This window comes from Cornus florida, unplaced genomic scaffold (genome assembly GCF_030987335.1).
Source record: "Cornus florida cultivar Cherokee Brave unplaced genomic scaffold, ASM3098733v1 CherokeeBrave_3.0.0_Hap2_Chr07, whole genome shotgun sequence".
In the NCBI taxonomy this organism is placed as follows: domain Eukaryota; kingdom Viridiplantae; phylum Streptophyta; class Magnoliopsida; order Cornales; family Cornaceae; genus Cornus; species Cornus florida.
Genome location: NW_026775577.1, coordinates 18,216,709 through 18,242,429, shown reverse-complemented (window position 1 = coordinate 18,242,429; position 25,721 = coordinate 18,216,709). Strand labels below are relative to the sequence as shown.

Below are 25,721 nucleotides of genomic sequence, written 5' to 3'. Positions count from 1 at the left end.
TTTGTGGCTTGACCAAGTTATAATAAATAAAAAAAAAGAAAAAGAAAAAATATAATAGATTCAGTTTAATTTAAGTTTGAATTTCTACCGATATATTGGTGAGAAATAAAACCACAAAGATTTTGGCTCAATCTCTAATAAATTAGTCTATTCTCGTTCTTATTGGACTCTATTTATTGGAGTAACTGTAAGGACCGTTCATTGTCGTTACATCTAACACAGACCCATATATGTTACAACGCATCTTCATCCGTATTGGCAATCGTGTTTGACTTCGAACAGTTAAAATTCTGGAAGGAACCATTGGGCACGCAATAAGCTCAAAATGATGGTTAAGAATGGTCCAACCTCCATGGTCCTCTGGTTGTTCATAAAATTATGGAAATCAGCGTAATAAACGCAAGCAAGAAAGGACCACACAAGTAACATAACAAAAACAACATTGACTTGCTTGGGTCTGCCTTCAGAGATAGATATATATATATATATACATACATACACATACATACATACACATACATAGAGAGACAATGGTAGTACTCAAATTTGTTGGGTGTACGTTCAGCATTGTAGTACATTCAAATGATGATGATCCAATCACAAATTGCATACTTGTGGTCAAAAGGTTGAATATAATACATAGTATACTACTCTTTTCATCGAATGAGTCCTAGAGTTTGTCATTTTGTATTGACAAATTGGAGGAGTAGTTCTCCAACTCTGCCTATATTTATTTATATATATATATATTATCCTGATGCCTATATTTATATATACATATTATCCTGATGCCTATATTTATATATATATCATACTTTTATTGGATAATAATAATCAATAGCATATCTCTCGCTTTTTGTTACCATAACTGTCGCATCAAAGTCTAACACAATTAACAATGGACAGAAAATTAACATTCTACATCATACAATCACAAATTTTACACTATTGCCCTTCTAAGATCATTTTGAAATGTGTTTTTGTAGAGATGGGATAAAAAATATGCAGTAAACGCACAAAATTGATTTTTATTTTTTATTAAATTGAATTATTATTAAAGCTCCTAAAAGAGACATTTGAATGAGTAAAAAATTATTAAAAAAATTCACAATTGTCCCCCATCACTTGCGTTTCTGAATCCATCCCCAATATAATAAAACATTGAATAATTGGTAAGACTTTAGTTCATAAAGCATATATGCATAAAAAATTGCATACAGCTCTTAAAACTTTAAATAAGTGGTGTATTATTGAAATTTAATGATACGTGTCCAGCACAGATTAAAGAAAAAGGGCAAAGGAAATCAATCTCATATATTGTTTTGAGCAGGTTCTACGATTGATCAATTTTTCACGCTCACACCTAACAAATACAATTTTCAACATATAAAAAAAATATCAATAATTTTGGATCATTCAAATTTGTCAAGAGAGCAGGTGCTTCTACTCCCACTTTTGGTTCTTTCTCAGTCACTTGGTCTTCAATGTGTCATATATATATATATACTATATAAAAGATAAAAGACCTGGTTGACTGATCCAATTTCTCAATATAATATAATTAAAGTACCAACTGTGCCCTTCATATATATATATATATATATATATATATATATATAAAAGATAAAAGACCTGTTTGACTGATCCAATTTCTCAATATAATATAATTAAAGTACCAACTGTGCCCTTCATTGGTTATCAGCTGTAATAAACAAAAACCTTAGATTCGTTCTCATGGACTAATTAACTCCAATAACATCATTAAGATTGATTCATTATTACTATTTACCAACCCAATGGAATGGATATCATTGGTTAATTTTCTAGTTAATGGACAATTTGTCATTAGCGGTATGATTTGCATAAATAGTTTAAATCATACTAATTTTCTTTAAAATTATATTTGGACCATCTGATCAGGAATTCTAAAAATATATGTACGTTAATCATTACGTTATGATCATATATATAGACATTCTCTTACCAAATGGTTAACCAATCTAATGAAGTAACAAGATTAGCTCTCTAGATGTTTTAGTCCAATAGATGTAAAATATCCGAAAGGCAATACATGGCCATTTAACTTTCTATAAAATTCTATAGAACTCTATAGGATTATAAAACTTTTTTTATGTTTTAAAATATTATAACCACTCCCAAATGAGTGTAAACCACGCCTTACACTCTTACAATCATGTTGTACGTTTTCATTCCGCACTTTGATCACATGTCATAACATCTTACAGAAATATTTATCTAGTCCATATATGCTTAAATCATGAGTAAAATAATACTCTATCAAATCTGTCAAATTATAATTCGATGTCCCAAAACAATCTAATACCTTTACTCTGATACCAAACTGTCACACCCCAAAATTTCTAACACAAGAAAACATTTCCTGTACTAAAATTTGGTACGTGACTCACATATATTATATATAATTTTGGGGTTTTACATTATTGTAGCAACCTTGTGGGCGGGTGTGAGGCACTAACAGGCTATCACACTAGACGAGTTACGGGTGCACAATCCCACATCACCTAGGTAAGGGAAATGTGAAGTGTTTTTATGTAGGTGTGTCACTCTAATTGGTATGAGACTTTTTGGGGTAAAACTCAAGGGCAAAACCGTGCGAGCTTAGATCCAAAATAGACAATATCATATCATATGGTAGAGTGGGTGCCTGATTTAGCCGGAAGTGTGGCCAACAGGGACGTTGGCCCCCAAAGCGGGGTGATTGTGGCGACCTTGTCGGCGAGTGTGCCGTGGGAGGAAGCGGACAATATCATACCATGGTGGGCCGAATTCAGTCCATAAATTACTGGTCAAATTACGAAGACGAAAATCCATATCCAAAAAGATACCATAGATTCAATTTACTAATTAATAACAACACAAACCACCATAAAAAATCATAAAAAATAAAATAATGCAAATTTTTTTTAAAAAGTGTCATAATTCAAGTGCTTAGAAGGTTAGAATGTCCAAATCAACCATATATATGAATTATAATGCAGATTATATTTTCTATATCAAGGGCATATTAGTCATGCAAAATCAAAAGTTTATTTCACTCACTAATTCATATAAATAAACACCAGATACTAAGCATAAAGTTGATAACTAAAAAGCTACCAACTCCATCCTTCTTTTCTCTCTTTGATCACTATGAAGTCTTCTCTATAAATACCCACAACCCATCTCAATATTCATCACAAAAAGCCTTCACACATCAAGCTTTCCTCTGTAGTAGTCTTTGAAATATAACACTACTAGAAGTGTAACACCAAGCATATAACACAACAATGGCCAAGTCCCCGAGCTTTCTCATGGTCACAACTCTTCTCGCTCTTGCCCCACTTTGCTTCTCTCACAAGACCAGTGGGGGTTACCTCTACCCACAATTCTACGACGGCTCGTGTCCGAAAGCCCTAGAAATTGTCAAGTCTGTCGTTGCAAAGGCTGTAGCCAAAGAAGCCCGCATGGCTGCTTCTCTGCTTAGGATCCATTTTCACGATTGCTTTGTCAAGGTTTGTACAAAAAGTCATGATATGGAGTCTGACAGTCAAACAGCTCTAACTATTTTTACATGAGTTGTCCGAATGTCGCGCTCTAAATAGTGATCATTGTCCTAACTAAATAAAAGCATGGTATGACATATTACTATTCTTAAGCTACAGTACTCAATCATATTATATAACTCTATAAAGATTTGGACTAGGCTGAATTCATATTACCAAGTTGAATCTATTCAAAATTAAATAATTAAAGTAGCAGAAAATAAAGCATAATCTTCTACATTATGACAAACACCCCTCATTTTTAATCATGCAGGGCTGTGATGCATCAATACTCCTAGACAGCGGTGGAAGCATAATCAGCGAGAAGGGGTCGGTCCCAAACCGGAACTCGGCTCGTGGGTTCGACGTAATCGACCAGATCAAATCTGCACTGGAGAAGGAGTGCCCTCACACAGTCTCTTGTGCTGATATCATGGCTCTAGCTGCTAGAGATTCAACTGTCCTGGTACGCATATTACAATATGTTTCTTGACTGGCCTTGCCTTTGGATGACCAAAGTACCCTTACCTAGCTAAAATTCACAAGCTAACAATCTTTTTTTTTGGTTTGTACAGTCTGGTGGACCTAGCTGGGAGGTCCCATTAGGAAGAAGAGACTCCAGAAGTGCAAGCTTGAGTGGCTCAAACAGCAACATTCCTGCTCCAAACAATACATTTCAGACTATCCTCACCAAGTTTAAGTTCCAAGGGCTTGACATAGTTGATCTTGTGGCACTGTCAGGTAACTTTGCTAGTAATTTTATGTACAACTTTGTCTTTTATTAAACTATGACATAAAGTCCTTCAATTGCTTTAAAAATGTCAAACTTAGCTTAAATAGAGCTACACATTGTCAAGAGTTTGATATACACTATTGGGTCATTCTCTAACATACTAGTAATTTATTACTCTTTGTGCATAACAGATAGTACTATAAATAAGACAGTTTAAAATTTGTTACTGTTGACAATTCTCAAACAGGGAGTCACACAATTGGGAATTCAAGATGCACCAGTTTCAGGCAGAGGCTCTACAATCAATCCGGGAATGGGCAACCTGACTCCGCGCTGGAGCAGTCATTTGCTGCTCAATTGCGGACAAGGTGCCCAAGATCTGGTGGTGACCAGAACCTGTTTTTCTTGGACTTTGTCACTCCTACAAAGTTTGATAACAGCTACTTCAAGAACTTGTTAGCCTCAAAGGGCCTCTTAAGTTCTGACCAAGTTCTAGTGACTAAGAACCAAGCATCAATGGAGTTAGTGAAGAAATATGCAGAGAATAACGAGCTTTTCTTCGAGCAATTTGCCAAGTCCATGATCAAGATGTCAAATATCTCTCCATTGACTAGTACAAAGGGAGAGATCAGAAAGAACTGCAGGAAGATCAACACTTAAGACCGCATTATTACAGCAGCAACAAAGAATTATGCTCTACCATGATTGCATTTCTGTTTCTTTTTCTTTTTCATATTTTTGCTTTCTTTTCCTTCCTAGTTTCTCTAAGAGAAAGTTCAATTGCCCAGTATTGTCGTAGTCAGTCTTGTGGACTTGTGGTGGTAATATAATTGCCTTTTGGTGAATCTTTTCATGAGAATTTGGGTATGTCCCTTTAAAAATAAATTATTTTAATTTTGATAACTAAACTCAGAAAAAATAAAATAAAAGGCATGGATTAAGAAAGTGGGAAATTATATGATCAAAATGATTTTACAGAAAAAAAAAAAACACAGACTGTCAATCCAAGAAAATGTTGCTTCCCAGTGAGTTACCATGCAACAACAAGATACCTAATTCAGATTTTGGTCCATGTTAAATAAAAATAAATAAATAAATAAATAGCAGTAATTCGAACTTTCATATTCATCCTCTAAACGATTGCCTTCGAAAACCTTACATTGCAGGTTATGCAAATTCAATCCTCTCTCAGCAACCAGTTCGAAACCAAAAACAGTAAACTTAGACTGGTGATCTAACAGATGACAGAACATTTGCCTTCCAAACACATTTAGTATTCAGTTTGTGCTACTACATTCTATCAACATATAAAAATATAACTCTAGAACTTGAAATAGTAACAATGCCACAGGTAACAATGAAGCTATTGAAGGGCTTTTCGTACTTATGCAAAGTCTCAAATATTCAGGACTAAATAATTTCATTATCATAGAGGTGAATGACTAATGACTGTCCACAACATTCCTCATCAACATATATATACCTATTATTGTAGGAGAAATGAAAATGGAAATAGGAAAAAACAATAAACTAGGTGTTTGTTTATGCCGGTATAGACATACTTCCATTAAAATATACATAATCTTGAACATCATCTAATGCATCAAACAGACAAAAGAAGAGGGAAAAGAAACAAGCCACATTATCTTGAAACATTGACTGTATCAAGCAAACGAAGAAAGACGAAAGACACAAGATGATTCAACCAACAGAAGGATAATAAGTATTCCGACAATCCCCCAGGACAACAACAAATATATACGCATACAGCCACTACAATTACGGTGCATTTCAGCATTCCTTGTTTTAAATTTTTTTTTTTTTTTTCGGGCGACTTCTAGGCGATCGTCACAAGGCACATGGCAAATTAACCAATATAGGCCAACAAGTCAACAACTGCAAAGGATATATTTTACAAGTTAAATTAAGTTTCACAGCTTTAAAACAGGAGTGTGAAATGAATTCCATAGAAAACTTTAGTTTCCAATCACAGTGAACATAGCTAAATGCAATCAGCAGCTAATACTTCACAAAAGAATGCCAATCGGAACACCAACTGTACCTCAGCAAACACATAGTACACTTTGTTAGCCCCAAATGGTTCTTAAGCTATAAGTTATAATAAACATCTACCTTGAAAGACATTAAAAAAACCCACAAAAGTTTGGTTTTTTGGTTAAAAGTTATCAAGCAGAGATTAAACTAAAGTAGGCTATGCATCAAAGACTTCTGATAAAAACATTTCACTTTTGCCTTTGTCTCTGAGACCGTCTCATCAATCTTCTCAGCCTCGGCCTTGATTGAAGTCAGCTCATCCTCTGCTGAAAGGACTTTCTCCTTTAAAGTTAGACTCTTCTGCTGCAAAGCTAGAATCTCCTCCTGTGTAGCTAGAAACTCCATGTTGAAGCTTTTTATCTCTTCCTCTTTTTTCTCAATGACTTTAGTTGTTCTTCTTTGTGCCTTCTTCAGGCTGGAATAGCCTTTGAACTGACGCATGGCCTCAAAAATATCATCCAGCCTCTGATGCAACCATCTAACCTCCAGCTTAACGGTTTCCATATCACAAACATGATCAATCATGGATTTGAGCTCTACAGGTGTGATATGTATGAACTCTGTATCCTGTAATTTCTGGATGATCTCACAGATTATCTCCAGGAGAGATGAACGGGATCTAATACCCACAAGAGAGCAATCCTTAGCAATGTCTCCATGCCTCAAAAATATAGTGTTAAGAAGAGATGCCCATTCCGGCTTCACTCTGTATCCATTAACCGTGACCAAAGCCAAATCAAGAGAAGTGCCAACCTCATGGAGATCAAAAGAGTCATCATCCAACATTTCAGCCATTTCCGTCAGGTTAAGACTAAAAGTTTGGCCTAGATGCTCTTCCCTTTGATTACAATTACTGGCACTCCCTTCTGGTCTGCTCCCAATTATATTTGAGGCTTCATTAGCCTCCTTTACTGGCCGATGGTTGTCAGACACAGCCTCATGGGATGCAGAGAGAGCAGCAGCTTGTTGGGCCTGAGCTTCAGGGAAAATCATTTTGGAATAGAAACTTTCCAATTCCGCTTCATCAGTGCTTGTATGTGATTTTGAAACAGAATTGAAGTTGTCGATTTTTTTCCCCCTCTTTGCCAACCTTGGGGTGCCAGTATAATTGGGAGTTGCCTATGAGAGGAATGAAAAGCAAACTTAAATAAAAAAAAACAAATAGATTCCTACTGTGGAATGTCAATGTGTGGGCTAGTAACCACTAGGAATTTATATCTTAAATAGAATAGAAATCCTGTCAAACACAATTGGAAGATATGTCAAAAGGAAGGGCAGTGCTCTTCATTATACCTGATTCTGAATGGGGCTTCGCTTTGGATATCTCGAGGTAGAAACCTGACCAAGAATCACCTTTGCATTTCGAGATCAAACATATAACTACAAAAGCTTCTATACAACAATGAAGAAATCTAGACTCGTTGAATTTCATAACCCATTAACAAATAATCAGTATGTAATATCTAAAGAGTCCAGTTATATACATATATATGGCTGTAATGACAAACACTTGACATTCACATTTGATGAACCAACAAAAGTGAATTGCCAATTAACCATGTAGTTCAACACTTTCAAACAATGAGTCGAGCTTCCCGAAGGCAAATTAGTTCCTTCCAAGAGTAGAGATTATGGTTCAGCACAATTAGGGTGATTTATACATGTACTCTGGCACATATACAAACACAGAAGACTTTAAAAGCAAATCCCTAACACCATGTTAAACTACCACTGAATTGAAAGTTTAAGACATTAAGGAACGAGCTCGACAATGCATGTCAAGCTTTCACAACCGTTTGACTACCATTTTTTCCGTGTGCGCAATGTTGTGTCACATGTAAGCATATTTAGGAAAACAACCAGAAAATAATATCAAGATCACAAATTCACACAACTTTCTAAAAGCAATATTCCAAATACCATGTTAAACTACCATTGCCTTGAAAGTTTAAGACATTAAGGAATGAGAGCAACAATGCATATCAAGCTTTCACAACCTTTTATATAATTTTTTTTTGGTGTGTGCAATGTGTGTCACATTTAAGCATATTTAACCAGAATATAACTTCAACATCACAAATTCACATAGATAGGTGAGAAATCAATTGACTGCACAATGTGCTGTACTAGATTTTCTGGTTCAATTAAACAAAGACTAAAATTTCAACTACCTGGTATATATTGACATATGAATCTGTATTTGAGATATATATATATATATATATATATATATATATATATATATATATTCATGAGAAACCCTCTTCCTATCACAGCATTTTCTACTCCATAAGCTCATATTTTTCTTACCTCAAGATACACACACACACACACACACATATATATCTTCACACATAATCTAAAGAAACCCTCTTCCAATCACAGCACTTTCTACTCCATTGGCTCACATGTATTTTTCACTGAATCAAACACACAAACACACACACAGAAATTGGTTACCTGAGCAGATGAACTGTTGGGCTTCTGTTGGCATTCTGTTTCTGCTGACTCATCTTCTTCTCTTCTTTTTCTTGCTCTCCTATTCCTCCCCATTGCTCTCTTTTCTTGAGCTCTCTCTCTCTCTCTCTCTCTCTATATATATATATATATATATATATTAGTTTTGAATCAAAGACTTCTTTCTCTCTCTATCTCTCTGCAACCTTCTTACTCTCCTGGTCTTAGAAAATGGCAGAGATTCTCTCTCTCTACCCCTCTTTTTGTTTTGAATCAAAGATCACACACTCTCTCTCTGTTTCTCTTTCACCTTCTATTTCTAGAATTCTCATTTATGAATGCTGAAATGCAATTTATACCTTTTTGGTACACTTCTCATGGTTTGACAGCTGTTACCATCTTAATTTCATTTTTTTTCCCTTCAATTTTTCTGAAACAGTTTCCTACCAATTTGTGGAGAAAAACTTGGTTGTGCCGAGGGTTTTTGTGGAAATTAAGGGAAAAGAGCATAAAGAATATAGTAACAAGGATAACGTGAACATAGAGGTGTATAACTGATGACTGTCTGCAACATTTCTCATGAACAAACACTGATTATTGCATGAGATACGAAAAATAAAAAAGGGAATAAGAATAAAATAAGTGTCAGAAATTGCTCAAATTGGTTTCCTATTTCCGTAAACGATATAATTGACAACTCGAAGTGCGACAACTCGAAGTTGCACAAAAACTGGGTGTGTGTTTATTTATGCATGTATGAACACACTTACTCTAAAGATAAATATTTATACCACCAGTTTAACATTAACTTGAACATCTAATTTATCAAACACACAAAAGAAAAGGAAAGAAACACGATGATTCAACCAACGAAAGGATAATAAGTATTCCAACAATCCCACCAACCAAACAACATATATATACATATAGTCACTACAGTTACAGTTCATTTAGCATTTCCTTGTTTTAATTTTTAATTTTTTTTTTCTGGCGACTTCTAGGTGATCACACGGCAAATTAAACATAGCTAAATGCAATCAGCAGCTAATACTTTGCAAAAGAATTCCAATCAAAACACCAACTGTACCTCAGCAAACACATAGTACACTTTGTTAGCTCCAGATGGTTCTTAAGCTATAAGTTATAATAAACATTTACCTTCGAAAGGCATTATAAAAAAAAACCACAGAAGTTTTGTTTTTTGGTAACGAATACAAACCACGAAAGTTATCAAGCAGAGATTAAACTAAACTAGGCCATGAACCAAAGACTTTTGATAAAAACATTTCACTTTTGCCTTTGTCTCTGAGACTGTCTCATCAATCTTCTCAGCCTCGGCCTTCATTGGAGTCAGCTCCTCCTCTGCTAAGGCGGCTTTCTCCTTTAAAAATACAAACTTCTCCAGTAAATCTACAATCTCCATGTTGATGCTTTTTAACTCTTCCTTTTTTTTCTCAATGGCTGGAACTTTTCTTCTCTGTGCCTCCTTTAGGGTGCTATAGCCCCTGAACAGCTGCATGGCCTCAAAAATATCATCCAGCCTCTCACGCAGCCATCCAACCTCCATCCTTACAGTTTCCAGATCACGAACTTGATCAAGCATGGATTTGAGGTCTACGGGCGTGATACGTATGAATTCTGTATCATGTAGTTTCTGGATGATCTCACAGATCATCTCCAGGAAAGATGAACGAGATCTAATACTCACAACAGAGCAATCCTTAGCAATATCTCCATATCTCGAAAATATGGCCCTAAGGAGAGATCCCCATTCCGGCTTCACTACATACCCATTAACGGTGACCAATGTAGAATCAAGGAAAGACCCAACTTCATCGAGATCACAAGAGATGTCATCCAACATTTCAGTCATTTCCGTGAGGTCAGGACTCAAAGTTCGGCCTAGATTCTCTTCCCTTTGGTTACCATTGCTGGCACTCCCTTCTGGTCCACTCCCAACTATACTTGAGGCTTCATTAGCCTCCCTAGTTGGGAGATGTTTGTCGGATACAACCACATGGGGTGGAGAGAGAGCAGCACCTACTTTGAGTTCTTCATCTTCCAGAATGTGAGGGATGATCACTTCTGAAATTAATTTCTCCAAGTGCACTTCAACATTGCTTGTACTTGATATTGTTGTAGAATCATAGATGCTGCGTATTGCTTTTCCCCTCTTTGCCAGCCTTGGGCTGCCAGTATGATTGGGAGTTGTCTTTTGACGTTTAGGTGGGTACATCATGGAAGCAGCTGGAGAATCAGAAACCTGTATGGACAATTGCAGTGCATAAACTGACTTATATTTATATATATATATATATATATATATGAATGAACTCAACCATAAAAAAATCCATAAGATCCTTCGAAGAACTTGTCTCTATAGCATGATTCCTACTGTGGAATGTCAATGTGTGTGCTAGTAACCACTAAGAATTAAATCTTAAATAGTATTGATATATTGTCACAAAATTCTACTGCCCGATATGCCAAAAGGAAGGGCAGTGCTTTTCTTTATACCTGAATCTGAATGGGGAATTCTGAAGTAATCTTCTCGGAGATTGGAATATCACCGGTTGCAGGAATTGAAATATCTGTTGCTTTAAAATATGTCCTAGTTGGTGTCAATGTGCAACAATGACACCATTTGGTGCTTGGAATTGGATATCTCAGGGTAGAACCCTGACCAAGAACCGCCTTTGCATTTCGAGTTAGGTATCTAGACGGCATAGGTGAATGATGTGTCGGACAGTTGAAAGTGTCCTACTCAAATGATACCAATTCATAAGCTGTTATACAACATCAGAACATAAAACTACAAAAGCTTCTATACAACAATGAAGAAATCTAGACTTGTTGAGTTTCATAATCCATTAACAAATAATCTGTATGTAATATCTAAAGAGTCCAGTTCTATACATACGGCTGTAATGATCAACACTGAAAAAGTTATATTATTCAATTCCATAGGCACAGAACAGTTGTACATTAACATTTGATGTACCAACAAAAGTGTGTTGCCAATTAACCATATAGTTCAACAATTTCAAACAATGAATTGAGCTTCCTCAAGACGATAGTGGTGGTCTGGTTTTGGTTAAAGTAGTGCAAGGGTAGTTTGGAACTAGATCGGTAGGGAAGAACATTAGTGGTTTTGGATCCATATTGGTGATTACATTCTTTGGATCTCAGAAAAGTTACTCTCTGTCCATCAGAAGGGTGAGAGGAATTTTCTCGAAAAAATAGAGAAATGGAAAGGAAAATGTGTTAGGAAAAGAAACACTATAGAAAAGAGTCCTTAACTTCTGCGGAAAAGAAAAAGAAAAAAAAAAGAAAAAAGGAAAGAGCCTTTTCTTGGAAAGCATTTTCATATCACACATTGCACAAGTATTCCCATAAATATAACAAAAAAAAGCATCAACTGTAAATAAAGGTAAGTGGAACTAGTTTTAATAGAAAATTATACAAAAGCACAGTATGAAATGGTGTTTTCATTTGCATCCTTGGATCTCAGAGAAACACACAGTGGTTTGGGGAAAGAGAGAAATTTTATATGAAAAAATGATGTGGTTTTGAAAAAGTTTTTCAAACTTTGGAACAAAATTCAAGAAGGAAGTTTCCTAAAAAGCTCTTGAATGCATTTTAAAGTTACATTCCATATATTCAGTTTTAGTCTCACCAGTCTCGAACTCTCTTGATTCAAGCCAGGACCTCTAATTCACTTATTCTTGCTCTAGTTTCATCAATTGAAAGTATATTTTCAGCGAATAACATGCTGTCATGCACTATGGAACCTCATCCTACATATGTTTCGTTAAGTTATTCGTAACTAAGGCAAAAGGATACGGACTTAATGTTGATGCTTGATTTAAGCATACAATAAATGAATATTCACTTTTTCCTCCCACAGTTTCCATTAGTATAGTCACAGTTCCACCATAGAAGTCCTTTAGCATATCCATAAATATGTTTTCGACTCCTTTCTTTCTTAAAACTCAATATGCTGTATATCTAGGGACTCTATCACGGACTTTCCCCAAACCAATAAGAACCATATGAAGATTTGTCCTCTTCTCTACATCTTTTCAGTAAATAGTTTCCATTGTTGACCTTCTGGGCATATATCAAAATTGATTATCAGACACTGCAATTTCACATCTTAGATGTTTACTAACTCTCTTCTAAAGTTTATAGTATGACTCACTCATTTGATACCACATAAATTTGTACAGACCCAAACACTATGCTTGACAATATCACAAAAGTAATGAAACAAACAGAACTTCATCATCCTCGATCCTGGTACTTCCCAAAGAGTGTTCTCATATTCTTTTTTCTTTTCTTTATTTTTCCCCTTTCTGTTTTAGCTATTAATCTACAAGATAATCCAATAAACTATTTAATTTTCAAGGAATTAATTCTCTTTAAGTAATTTCTCAATAAATACCATTTTAATTTGTGTACGCTTTGTTGAGAGGTGCAAAGAATAGAGAATAGAGAGACCTTAAGGAGGCTAGCTAAAGGGTAAAATTGTACAATTTCATAATTGGCAGCAAATATAATCTAACTGAACGAAACTTAACTCTAAGACTATCTGGTTCATATTGACATATATGTGTCTGTATTTGATATATAACACACATACATATATATTTACACATCAAACACACACACACACACACATACACACACACACAGAAATGGGTTACCTTAGCATATGAAAGGTTGGGCTTCTGTTGGCATTCTGTTTGATCTTCTTCTCTTCTTTGTCTTCCTCTCACTTTCCTCCCCATTGCTCTCTTTGCTCTCTCTCTCTCTCTCTCTCTCTCTCTCTCTCTTCGTTTTGAATCAAAAGCCACACTTTTTCTCTGTCTCTGGCACCTTCTCACCCTCCTGGTCTTGCAAAATGGCAGAGATTCTCTTTCTAGACTGCTCACTGAACTGCATTTTATACCTTTTGGTACAGAAGTGACAATCTTTGTTGTCCTTTTTACTTTTCTTTTTTTCCAATTTTCTGAAGTAGTTCCTAATCCTCTTCTTCAGATGCTGCCACATAAGGCCTTACCCACAAATTGTAGGTCCAAGTTATGACGTGGCAATATCTGATGAAAGTAATTTTTTTTTTTTTTTCTCTTTTGTTTTAAAAGGTAAGAAACTTATTCTTCATCCCTTTGGCGTGCGTGTTATATGACTGTACAAGTCTTCCAAAGTTCTAGAAATATGTATGAATGTAGAAGTATAAAATAATAAAACAATAAAACATAAATTAAAAAATATATATATATATATAAATTGAATCATTCATACAATTGCAAGGTGAGTAGCAGTAATAAAGATGTACTTTACCCAAGATAGAATGAGAGAGAAAAATTAGATGATTTGGCAAACTAATAAGAAATCATCAATCACAAAAGGAAGATTAAAAAAACCTGAAATAATTGTTCTTGGGGATTATGGCCATTGAAAAAGAAATAAAAGTGACAAATGTATTACTTGAATTATCAACCTTAGTCACTTTATTACAATAATTTTAATTTTGGTTTAGAGAAAGGGTGAGATATATCGATATGATTATATATGCAGACCTACACATATAATATGAAGAAACCTTGTTCCTATCAGAGCATTTTCTACTCTATTGACTCATATTTTCACTAAACAAAACATATAATCACACACACAAAAACACAAATATAATATTTAAAAACCCTGTTCCTATCAGAGCATTTTTTACTCCATTGGCTCATATTTTTCACTAAACGAAACACACAACACATACACAAAAACACACATATAATATGAAGAAACCCTGTTCCTATCAGAGCATTTTGTACTCCATTAAATTATAATTTTCACTAAACGAAACACATAAACACACATACACATATAATATGAAGAACCCTATTTCTATCATAGCATTTCTATGGCTCATTTTTCATAAAAACTCACAGAGATGGATGGGTTACCTAAGCAGATGAAAGGTTGGTTGTTTGTTTCTAAGACCAGGAGAGTGAGAAGAAAATGAGTCAGAATAGGAACTTGCCATTCTGTTTTGGACTCCTCTTCTTCTCTTTTTCATCTTATTTGCTGAAGCAGAATTGTATTTTAGCAGTAGTTGTGCAAACTTTTATTGAACTCTCCTTTCTGTTGACCCTTGCATCATAAAGCAGGGCACATGGACTGCTAGTCTCATACCTGTTGCCTGGTCTACCACCTATACGACAACTTATTTTCCCGGCATATCACTCAGCGCAACTGTTACATTAAACCGAATTATCATGGAATTTTGACATCTTTACACTAACTCCTTGCATGAAATTGGAACATTGAAATTGAAATTTGTAGAATTGGAGAAAAGCAACTCAAAAAATTAAACCAAAAATTTCTCTAATTCAATCAATTCCAAATCTAAGGTTCCAATTCCGTGTAGCCGAACATAACCTCAAAGAACTTTGCATAGCACTAGTCCTCTGCAAATTCGAGCAGTAATATTAATGGTAAAGAGTTACCAAACAGAGAACTATAATCAATAATGGTGGTTATCTTGAACATCTTCTGCATCAAACACGCCACGTTAGAGAAAAGAAACAAGCTACAATGTCTTGGAACACGTACGGTATCAAACATGCCACGCCAAGGAAGAAGAAAGAAACAAGCTAACTTTAAACAGAAGGATAATTAGTATACAAATAACAAGAAGCCCCAAATTAGTATACAGGCCAAAAACAGCAAGGGGGTGTACATATACAAGTTCCACAATTAATCATGATTGTGAAATTAAGGCCTCACAGCACACATGGTTAGAATGCAGTCAGTAACTACTACTTCAGCAAAGGAGTATCAACCAGAAAATAGTATAATTTCTTAAACCCAAATGGATCCTAAGTTACAAGAAACAATTTGGAGAACATTCAAAACAAAACACATGGAGAGATTAAACTAACGTAGGCCAAGTACCAAAGATTGTTGATAAAAACATTTTACTTTTGGCTTTGACTAGGTGATTTTCTCATCAAATTTCTCAGCCTCAGCCTTCATTGGAGTCGGATCATCCTCTGCTAAAAGGACTGTCTCCTGTAAAGCTAGAATCTGCTACTTGCAGCTTTTTAACTCTTCTTTTTTCTCAATGGCTTGAATTCTGCTTCTTTGTGCCTCCTTCAGGCTGGAATAGCCCCTGAACAGCCTCATGGCCGCAGAAATACCATCCAGCCTCTGACGCAGCCGTCCAACTTCCAGCTTTGCGGTTTCCAGATCACAAACTTGATCAAGCATGGATTTGAGGTCTGCAGGCGTGAAATGTACGAATTCAGTCTCCTGCAATTTCTGGATGATCTCACACATTATCTCTAGGAGAGACGAACTAGATCTAATACTCACAAAAGAGCAATCCTTAGCAATATCTCCATATCTCAAAAATATGGCTCTAAGGAGAGATGCCCATTCCAGCTTCACTCTGTACCCATTAACGGTGACCAGCACGATCAAGAAAAGATCCAACCACAAAGAGATCGTCATCCAACATTTCAGCCATTTCCGTAAGGTTAAGACTCAAAGTTCGGCCTAGATTCTCTTCCCTTTGGTTACCATTGCTGAATTGCTTTTCCCGTCTTTTGCCAACTTGGGGCTGCCAGTATGACTGGGAATCATCTTTTCATGTTGACTTGGGTACATCAAGGAAGCAGCTGGAGAATTAGACACCTGTACGGACAATGCCATTGCATAGACTGGTTGATACATCTGAAGAAACTTAACCCATAAAAAATTGCTTAAATGCCTATAAAGAACTTATTTCCGTAGCATGATCATGCCCAAGATGAGGTGAATGAAAAGCAAACATAAACTAACAAAAATAAATAAATTCCTGCTCTAGAATGTATGGGCAAGTAACCAAAAAGAATATATATCTTATAACATTGGAATTCGGTCAATACAACCAAAAGATATGCCAAAGCAGCAGCACTTGGGCAGTGCTTTTCTTTATACCTGAGTCTGAAGGGGTAGTTCTGAAGTAATCTTCTCTGAGGTTGGAATATCCCGTGTTGCTGGACTCAAAATATCCATTTCTGCAAAATCCATCTTTGATGGTGTCAAAATGTAAGAGTGATTGGTGATCCCTCTGGTACTTTCATGCTCTTCCCTTTCGTTGCCGTTGTTGGCACTTCCTTTTAGTGTGCTCCCAACAATATTTGAGGCTTCATTAGCCTCCCTTATTGACAGATGGTTGTCAGATACAACCTAATGGGGTGCAGAGAGAGTAGCAACTAGTTGGGCCTGAGTTTGAGGGGACATCACTTCATCATTTTTTGTATTTGTTTTAGAGTTGTCTGTTTTATTGCCCCCCTTTTGCCAACCTCGGGGTGCCAGTATGATTGGGAGTCATCTTTTCGTGTTGACTTGGGTACATCAAGGAGGCAGCTGGAAATTAGAGACCTGTATGGACAATGCCAGTGTGGAATGTCAATGTGTGGGTTAGTAACCACTAAGAACTTGCGTCTTTCTCCTACTGTGGAATGTCAACGTGTGGGCTAATAACCACTAAGAACTTACGTCTTAATAGCATTGACATCCTGTCAAAACACAACTGACAGATGTGCCAAAAGTATGGGAAATGCTTTTATTTATACCTGAATCTGAATGGGGATTTCTGAAGTAATCTTCTCTGAGATGATATCTCCAGTTGCTGCAATTGAAATATCTGTTCCTGTCGATTCCCTACTAGATGGTGTCAATGTGGAACAGTGACTAGGGATCCATCTGTTGCTTCAAACTGGATATCTCGAGTTAAAACCCCGACCAAGAACCGCCTTTGAATGTTGAGTTAGGTGTCTAGACGGCACAGGTGAATTATGTGTCGGGCAGTTGAAAGAGTCCTACTCAAACAATACCAATGCATCAGCTATTATTTGACATCAGAACATATTTCAAGAGCTTCTATACAACAATGAAGAAATCAAGACTTGTTGAATTTCATAACCCGTTAATAATCATTATGTAATATCTAAAGAGTCCAGTTCTATACATACAGCTGTAATGAGCATCCATAAGCACAGAACGATGGTACATCAACATCAGATGAACCGAAAAAAGTGAGTTGCCAATTAACCATGCAGTTCAACAGTTTCAAACAATTAGTTTGAGCTTCCTGAAGATGGATTAGTATAAGCTTCCTGAAGATTGACACCATGTAGGAAGGATTTTACAGGAACGGATTTCTGAAGTAATCTTCTCTGAGATAGGAATAACTCTGATTGCTGGAATCAAAATATCCGCTCCTGTAAAATCCCTCCTAAATGGTGTCAATGTGGAACTGTGACTGGGGATCCAATCGTTGCTTCGAACTGGATAACTCGAGGTAGAACCCTGACCAAGAACCACCTTTGGCACAGGTGAATAATGTGTCAGAAAGTTGAAAGAGTCCTACTCAAACAATACCAATGCATAAGCTATTATTCGACATCATAACATATAACTACAAAAGGTTCTATACAACAATAAAGAAATCAAGACTTGTTGAATTTCATAACCCGTTAATAAATAATCAGTTTGTAATATCTAAAGAGTCCAGTTCTATACATACGATTATGGATGTAATGAGCAACACTTAACAGATATTTTTTTTTCTCCACAAGCACAGAACGGTTGTACTTTAACATCAGATGAACCGACAAAAGCGAGTTGCCAATTAACCATGCAGTTCAACAGTTTCAAACAATTAGTTGAGCTTCCTGAAGATGGTTTGGTACCTTCCAACCGTAGAGTTATAGTTCAGCACAATAAGGGTTATTTATGTATGTAAAATTCCCCCATCCTACTATGGCACATATACACACACAACTTTAAATGCTTGGCCTTGTCATATATGACTAAGTATGTTAAGGCATAATTATTAGTATGCAATTGTGGTGCAAACTGAACCTAAGAAATACAATACTATTAAGATAATCAAGGACCACAGCATAGGTAAATTAGGCATTGAATATTAAAACTCCATTTTGGTGAATAGAAAATCCTCAGATTTTCCTCTCCTTGCAACACAACAAAATAAACAATTTTTTATTTGACATTTCCATGTTTTTTCTCACATTCCTTGAAAATGATAGAAAGGGGATTTCATTTTAATCTTTAAGAGCCACTTTAATTTTAACATGGAGTAAAGGAAGGGTCATGAAATGTTGTGTGCACGGATGTATTGATAATTGCTTGTGTAAATTTATGTATATATGAAGATCACAGACACAATACATACACAAATATACATGCATAGGCTAATGGAGGATGATCTGCTTGGTTTTTTCAGTGAGTGTTACTAGCAGATGGTTTAAGTGAGTAGTGGATGGGTGCTTTGCAACTAGCTCGATGGGGAAGAACATTAGTGGTTTTGGCTCCATAATGATGGTTTTATTCATTAAATCTCAAAAAAGTAACGGTGGCTTTATTCATTGGATCACAGAAAGTTACCCTCTGTCTGTCAGAAGGGTGAGAGGAATTATCTCAGAAACAGAGAAAATGGAAAAGAAAATGTGTATGGAAAATATACAATATAGAAACACTATAGCATTTTCATATCACACATTGCACAAGCATTCTCATACATATAATAAAAAGGGTAAAGTGCATTAAACCCCCCCTGAATTATGAGCCAATTGCAAGAAACCCCCCTAAACTAAAAATAACCCCCTAAACTTTAGAAATGTTGCAGTTAAGGACAATTGTCAACCAGCCGTTAACGGAACAATCAATTTACCTATTAGCCCTTGCTTTGAACAACGTCGTTTTGAATTATGTGCAACTTCAGCTGCTGAGGTAGCAAATGCAATTTCAATCTCCAATAAAAAAGCGCCACCACATCGTAATTATAACTTTATCCCAATTGCTTCTAAACCAGCTTCTACTGTATGCATGAAGCGATCTCTCTCTCAATACCCCGTGCTAAACCCACTCAAAGCAATGTTTAGTTGGGTTCATGAGCTACTGCAAAGGAGAAGCTCAAAAACAAAAAACCAGAAAATCAACGTACACAAAACCAGAAAAATCTGATGGTGGACTTTGAAATGGAGACCGAGACCGCAAAAGATAGTGGGCAGGAGCTTGAAATTGCAGAAATTATTAGGGCAGAGACCTCAATTGGTTTTACAAGCAATGAGGATGACAAAGTTGTGGCAGAGGAGAAGAATTTAATGGTGGACTTTGAAATGGAGGTAGAGACGACGGCAAAAAGGCAATAGAGAGCTCTGTTCAGGAGATAGAAAAAAGTAAAATTTGTTGGTGCAGAGTCCTTGGTTGCTTCTTTGGAAGATGGGGATGACAAAGCTATGGCAGATGAGGCGAATTTGAACACCCAATTTGAGATGGAGATGGAGATTGACAACTCGCTGGTGCAAAGTTTTCTATTGCTGGATGATGGGGATGGCAAAGTTGTGGTGGAGGAAGAGAATCTGGATACCCAAATTGAGACGGAGACATGAGCGTCAAATGGCAGCATGGAGGAGTCCGTTCAGGAGAGTGAAGGAGAGAGGATTTGCTGCTAATAGAGAATCGAATATTAGGGTTTTTTCAATTTGGGGGGTTTTGGTTCGAATGTTTATACAAGGTGTGTGTATATATATAGTGATATATATAATGGTCTAGAACAGTGATAAGGGTATATATGTGATTTTAAATTTTGGCCAAGGCACCTAGGTCACGTGCCCCTGCCTAACATTAAATATGAGATGGCTAACTAACAGAGTTGGAGTTTTTGCAACAAACATGAATAGATTTAGTGCACTTAACCCTAATAAAAATAAATCATCAACTATAAATAAAGGTAAATAGAAAAACAAAATACAGTATGAAATGGTGTTCTCTTTTGCCTTCTTGGTATCTAAGAGAAACACAAACTGGTTTTTGGGAAAGAGAAATTTTCTAGGAAAACACGATGTGGTTTAGAAAAGGGGACATATATCTATATATACACAGTTACACACACACAGTATGAAGAAAGCCTGTTCCTATCAGATAATTTTCTACTTCATTGGCTCATATTTTTCACTAAAGGAAACACATAGACACACACACACACACAAAATATGATGAAACTATGTTCCTATTAGAACCATTTCTACCCCATTGGCTAATATTTTTCACTGAACCAAACACATAAAAACACACAAACAAAATATGAAGAAACCCTGTTCCTATCGGACCATTCTCTACTCCATTGGCTCACACAAACAATATGAAAAAATCTTGTTCCTATCAGAGCATTGGCTCATATTTCTCACTAAACCAAACACATTAAAACACAAACACAATATCAAGAAACCCTGTTCCTATCAGAGCATTTTCTAGTCGATTGGCTCATATTTTTCACTGAATGATACACATAAACACAAATATACACACACACAAATGGGTTACCTCAGTAGATGAATCATCTTCTTTTCTTTTTCTTCCTCTTCCTCTCCTCCCCATTGCTCTCTCGCCTTTCTCACTCTACTGGTCTTAGAAAATGGCAGAGATTCTATTTCATGAGCCTCTGAAGAGTGCTCATTTTCTGAAGTTGAATTGCATTTTAGTGCTTTTCTCATGGTTTGATAACTGTTATCCTCTTAATGGGTTTTTTTTTTTTTTTTCCTCTTCTCTCTCTCAATTTTTCTGAAATAGTTTCATACCTCGTACGAATTCGTGGACCTCTTCTTCAGATGTTGCCTCATCAGATGTGACCAACAAATTGTGGGTCCAAGTTGTGACTTGGCAATATTTGGTGAAAAGGTTCTTTCCTTCGTTTTTTTTTTTTTTTTATTTACCTTTTTTTAAACAAAGGTAAGCTGCTACAGAGGATTACTTTTATGCTATTTTGGGAGCACTGAATTGGAGATTGGGATTGGAATTGGAATTGGAGGTAATTTAGTTTGAATTTTGAAGTGTAAACTAAATTCCCTCCACTTATAATATCAAACGCAACATTATATATTTATTTTAATATTTATGAGGTCAACTTCATGGCAGTTGTAATGAGCTCTCTCTTAAATTAGTATATTTTGGGCAAAAAAATAATAATAATGCATAAATTGCGTAGCCAATATTAAAGTCTCACTGTAAAAAAAAAGCAGCTCAAAGTACCATAAAATAAAATTAAATGAGAGGGTAAAAAATAATAGATCAATTTGGTCAAATAAAATCAAAAGAAAGAGAAAGTAAATGTGTGAGCTATAGTAAATAAATTTTAGGGTTAATTAAACCCACACTAGGTGTGGCATATTGACACTAAGATGAAACTTTGGCCATTTTATGACATTGACACCCCTTGTTTACCTTAAAAAAAAGTATGAAATGTCTAGATTACCCCTTGTTATTTAATTAATTTGTAATATAAAATATCTAACTGATTAAATTACTTAAATATCCATAATCATTACAGAAATTTCTCTCCCAAACACAGGGTCTTTTCTCTCTTCTTAGTTTCAAACCTAGCAAAACTCAACAACAAAAAATGGTGATCCACACACCAGTCGCCGCCCCTAGTCACCACCCGGTCCACCGACTCCACCCCAAATCAAACCCTCCTTTTTTTTTTTGAAACCACCCACAGTCACCATTCCCACATATCTCAAGTCCAAATCAACCTTCTTCCTTTTTTTTTTTTTTTTTTTTTTTGGCCTTTTCGAAAATAACTATATATAGATATATATATAAACCCAAACCAATTTGCAGTTTTTTGTTAAAAAAAAGGGAAATCAAACCCATTTTGCTTTCTATTTGTTATATATATATATAAACCAAACCAATTTTGCAGAAATGGATGGTGAGGATGAAGAATGCAACATAGGGTCGATTTCTCGCGAGTACCACAGCACGATTCTGATGTTGACTAGCAGCAACAATGGCATGGCAGTGACGCGATTCCGACGTTGACGAGATCTTGGCCAGCTATGGGTGACGCAATTCCAACGTTGACGAGGGGTAACGGTATGCATTTGGTGTGATGCATTGATTCAGATTGATTGGGCAGTGATCAATTATTTGTGGGTCGATTTCGAACCCTGGGTGTGTGGAATGAAGGAATTCAGAATAATTTGTAGCTTAGTGGAAGGGTGGGCGGTGGTGGAGGTGGCGATGGGGGGTGGTGGTAGAGGTTGCCGGCGGTATTGTGTGTGAAATATATATATATATATATATGTATGTGTATATATATGATATATATTTTGTGGTGATGGACTGATGATGGTGATGGCAGCTGGTACAATGGAGATATAGAAGAAGAGAATGAGGGTGGTTGTGGGTAGAGAGAGAGGGGGAGAGAAAATGTGAGGGTTAATTTAGTCAAATAAAATAATTTGTAAAGGTCAAAGGGCAATAAGGTCAATTAGCCATGTGTCAGTTGTGATAGGGTTGTATTTGTTAACTTTACCAAACCTGAAGGGGTATAATTGTTCAAAAAATGACTAACTTTCATTTGACTGTTAATGGGACAAACCTCAGGGTGTGTGGAATGAAGGAATTCAGAATAATTTGTAGCTTAGTGGAAGGGTGGGCGGTGGTGGAGGTGGCGATGGGGGGTGGTGGTAGAGGTTGCCGGCGGTATTGTGTGTGAAATATATATATATATATATATATATATATGTATGTGTATATATATGATATATATTTTGTGGTGATGGACTGATGATGGTGATGGCAGCTGGTACAATGGAGATATAGAAGAAGAGAATGAGGGTGGTTGTGGGTAGAGAGAGAGGGGGAGAGAAAATGTGAGGGTTAATTTAGTCAAATAAAATAATTTGTAAAGGTCAAAGGGCAATAAGGTCAATTAGCCATGTGTCAGTTGTGATAGGGTTGTATTTGTTAACTTTACCAAACCTGAAGGGGTATAATTGTTCAAAAAATGACTAACTTTCATTTGACTGTTAATGGGACAAACCTCAGGGGTGTGAGAGTAATTAACCCTAAATTTTAATATGAAAATTTGATTGTATAATCCTGATATAATTCTATTTTCAGACTGTTCTATGCGCATCTCAATATTTGTACATGACTACATATTGTTGCAAACTTATATGTATGTATGTATGTATGTGGAACTATACTTGATGATGCATTAACAGAGTCATGATGTAAAGTTTTAAGAATATGAAGAAACTTAACCCATAAAAATACCTTAAGATCGTATAAAGTTCTGTAGCATGATGATGTCCAAGATGAGGTGAATGAAAAACAAACATAAACTAACAAAAATAAATAAATAACTACTGTGGAATGTATGGGCTAGTAACCAATAAGAATATATATCTTAATAATATTGGAATTCTGTCAATAGAACAAAAAGATATGCCAAAAGGAGCAGCACTTGGGCAGTGTTTTTCTTTATACCTGGGTCTGAAGGGGGAGTTCCGAAGTAATCTTCTCTGAGGTTGGAGTATTCCCTGTTGCTGGACATACATGTCAAATACATTATAAAGAGTGTACTCATATACACATTACATATAAGGAATCAAATGTACACATGTTGACATATAAGACTATAATTGGCATTCCAAGCCAACCTTCACAAAAATGGAAGTCTCCAAGTCCACAAACCATCCAAGCATAATGAAGACCTCAACTTTGATTTTTGTACCTGAAATATGCCCCAGTATCGTAGGGGTGAGTAATATAAAACTACTCGTAGGAAATGAGCATGCATCGAACTACATTTTATAAGTTTGCATGATTTAATTATTGTGGTTCATTTCACTTAACGTCTATGTCAAAGGTGAGACTCAAGGAGCATCCTACCTACCTAAGATTATTTCTAGCATCAATCACCTCATTCATGCAATTTTAAAAACTTATTAGGTTCGCTTCTAGATTAAACAATGAAATTGCTCTAACCTCAAGAATTCAAGTACATGGGAGGATCATTCACCGGTCTTAATAGGGTTGTAAAAAAGGCATTATATTTCATTACGGAAATGTCACTAATTTCAGTTTTCACTGACACTAACAGTTATTATACAGAAATAAGCATATCAAAGCATAAGATCAGATAATAGTATCAATCAGGAAGGTTTCAGGCACAACTAAAATAAAACAAATAATCCAAAAGGTAAGAAATCTAATTTTTATGTATTCGTATATGTCTTGCTAGCAATCAAATGGATCAAAAAGAAAACCCAATCACAACAAAACAATAATAATAATAATAATATCAGATAATGAAAGCTATAAACATATGCATAGCGGTAAAACAGATTAAAACCCTAGAACTGAAAGATAATAGGGGGGATTTTGTTGCAGAGAAAATAAATAATGGGAAACTTGGGTTTCAGATTCTTGGATCAGATGTAGGCAGGTTGGACAATCGTGAACTAGAGAGGGATGAACAATCGACGGTGGCCAATGGAAGATGGACGGCGGCGAGGTGGGGATGGCCAACGGTTGACAGAACACTGATAAATGATAGTAAATGAGACCAGGGTTAGGACCAAATGTATATTAATACACCTGTTTATCTTTATGGGAATGCAAGACTAGTGAAATACAGAAATTCCACTTATATTTTGAGAGGTTAAAAAGGTACATTAACTATAATTTGATAAATCCATAAAATATGATCAAATATTAAAGACAGAGAATAAGTTAATTATTGAGTTTTTATGTGTGGAGTCAAATATTAATAAAGAGCCGTTACAAGCCACGTGATAAGTCCTTATCGTATTAATTATTTACGTTTGTGGGTCAAACATAAACAAAGACTGACCACAAAGTCGAGTAATTATTTAGAGTAACAATATATTCATAAAAAATTAATAAATTACCTAAATAAAAAATAAATTGTTTTTTATGCAATATAGCCATAACACCAAATGTACAGAGAAATCACTTCTACTCATGAACACCAAATGTATACATATCAAACATCTTAATCGTTTCTTATTTATTTTATAAATATATAC

The 25,721-nt window shown here is 35.7% G+C and overlaps 3 protein-coding genes and 1 long non-coding RNA gene across 4 annotated transcripts; 1 reads left to right on the top strand and 3 right to left on the bottom strand.

Annotated features, from left to right (window-relative positions):
* Positions 1-3,308: 3,308 nt before the first annotated feature.
* LOC132267531 (peroxidase 72-like) lies at positions 3,309-4,977 on the top strand. The gene is made up of 4 exons (XM_059768685.1): positions 3,309-3,533; positions 3,838-4,029; positions 4,139-4,304; positions 4,544-4,977. The coding sequence occupies exons 1-4, from the start codon at positions 3,309-3,311 to the stop codon at positions 4,954-4,956; spliced, it is 996 nt and encodes a 331-aa protein (XP_059624668.1). The 3' UTR covers positions 4,957-4,977.
* A 1,521-nt stretch (positions 4,978-6,498) lies between these two features.
* On the bottom strand, positions 6,499-8,904 carry LOC132316339 (uncharacterized). Its single transcript, XM_059814832.1, has 3 exons — positions 8,812-8,904; positions 7,645-7,704; positions 6,499-7,470 (listed from the first exon to the last, which is right to left on the bottom strand). The coding sequence occupies exons 1-3, from the start codon at positions 8,902-8,904 to the stop codon at positions 6,499-6,501; spliced, it is 1,125 nt and encodes a 374-aa protein (XP_059670815.1).
* A 1,004-nt stretch (positions 8,905-9,908) lies between these two features.
* LOC132316338 (uncharacterized) lies at positions 9,909-11,535 on the bottom strand. Its single transcript, XM_059814831.1, has 2 exons — positions 11,326-11,535; positions 9,909-11,071 (listed from the first exon to the last, which is right to left on the bottom strand). The coding sequence occupies exons 1-2, from the start codon at positions 11,533-11,535 to the stop codon at positions 10,055-10,057; spliced, it is 1,227 nt and encodes a 408-aa protein (XP_059670814.1). The 3' UTR covers positions 9,909-10,054.
* Positions 11,536-16,365: 4,830 nt separating this feature from the next.
* On the bottom strand, positions 16,366-25,272 carry LOC132266653 (uncharacterized). Its single transcript, XR_009468654.1, has 5 exons — positions 24,157-25,272; positions 17,829-18,180; positions 17,430-17,675; positions 16,789-17,235; positions 16,366-16,503 (listed from the first exon to the last, which is right to left on the bottom strand). It is a non-coding gene; the product is annotated as an uncharacterized LOC132266653 (long non-coding RNA).
* Positions 25,273-25,721: the final 449 nt, after the last annotated feature.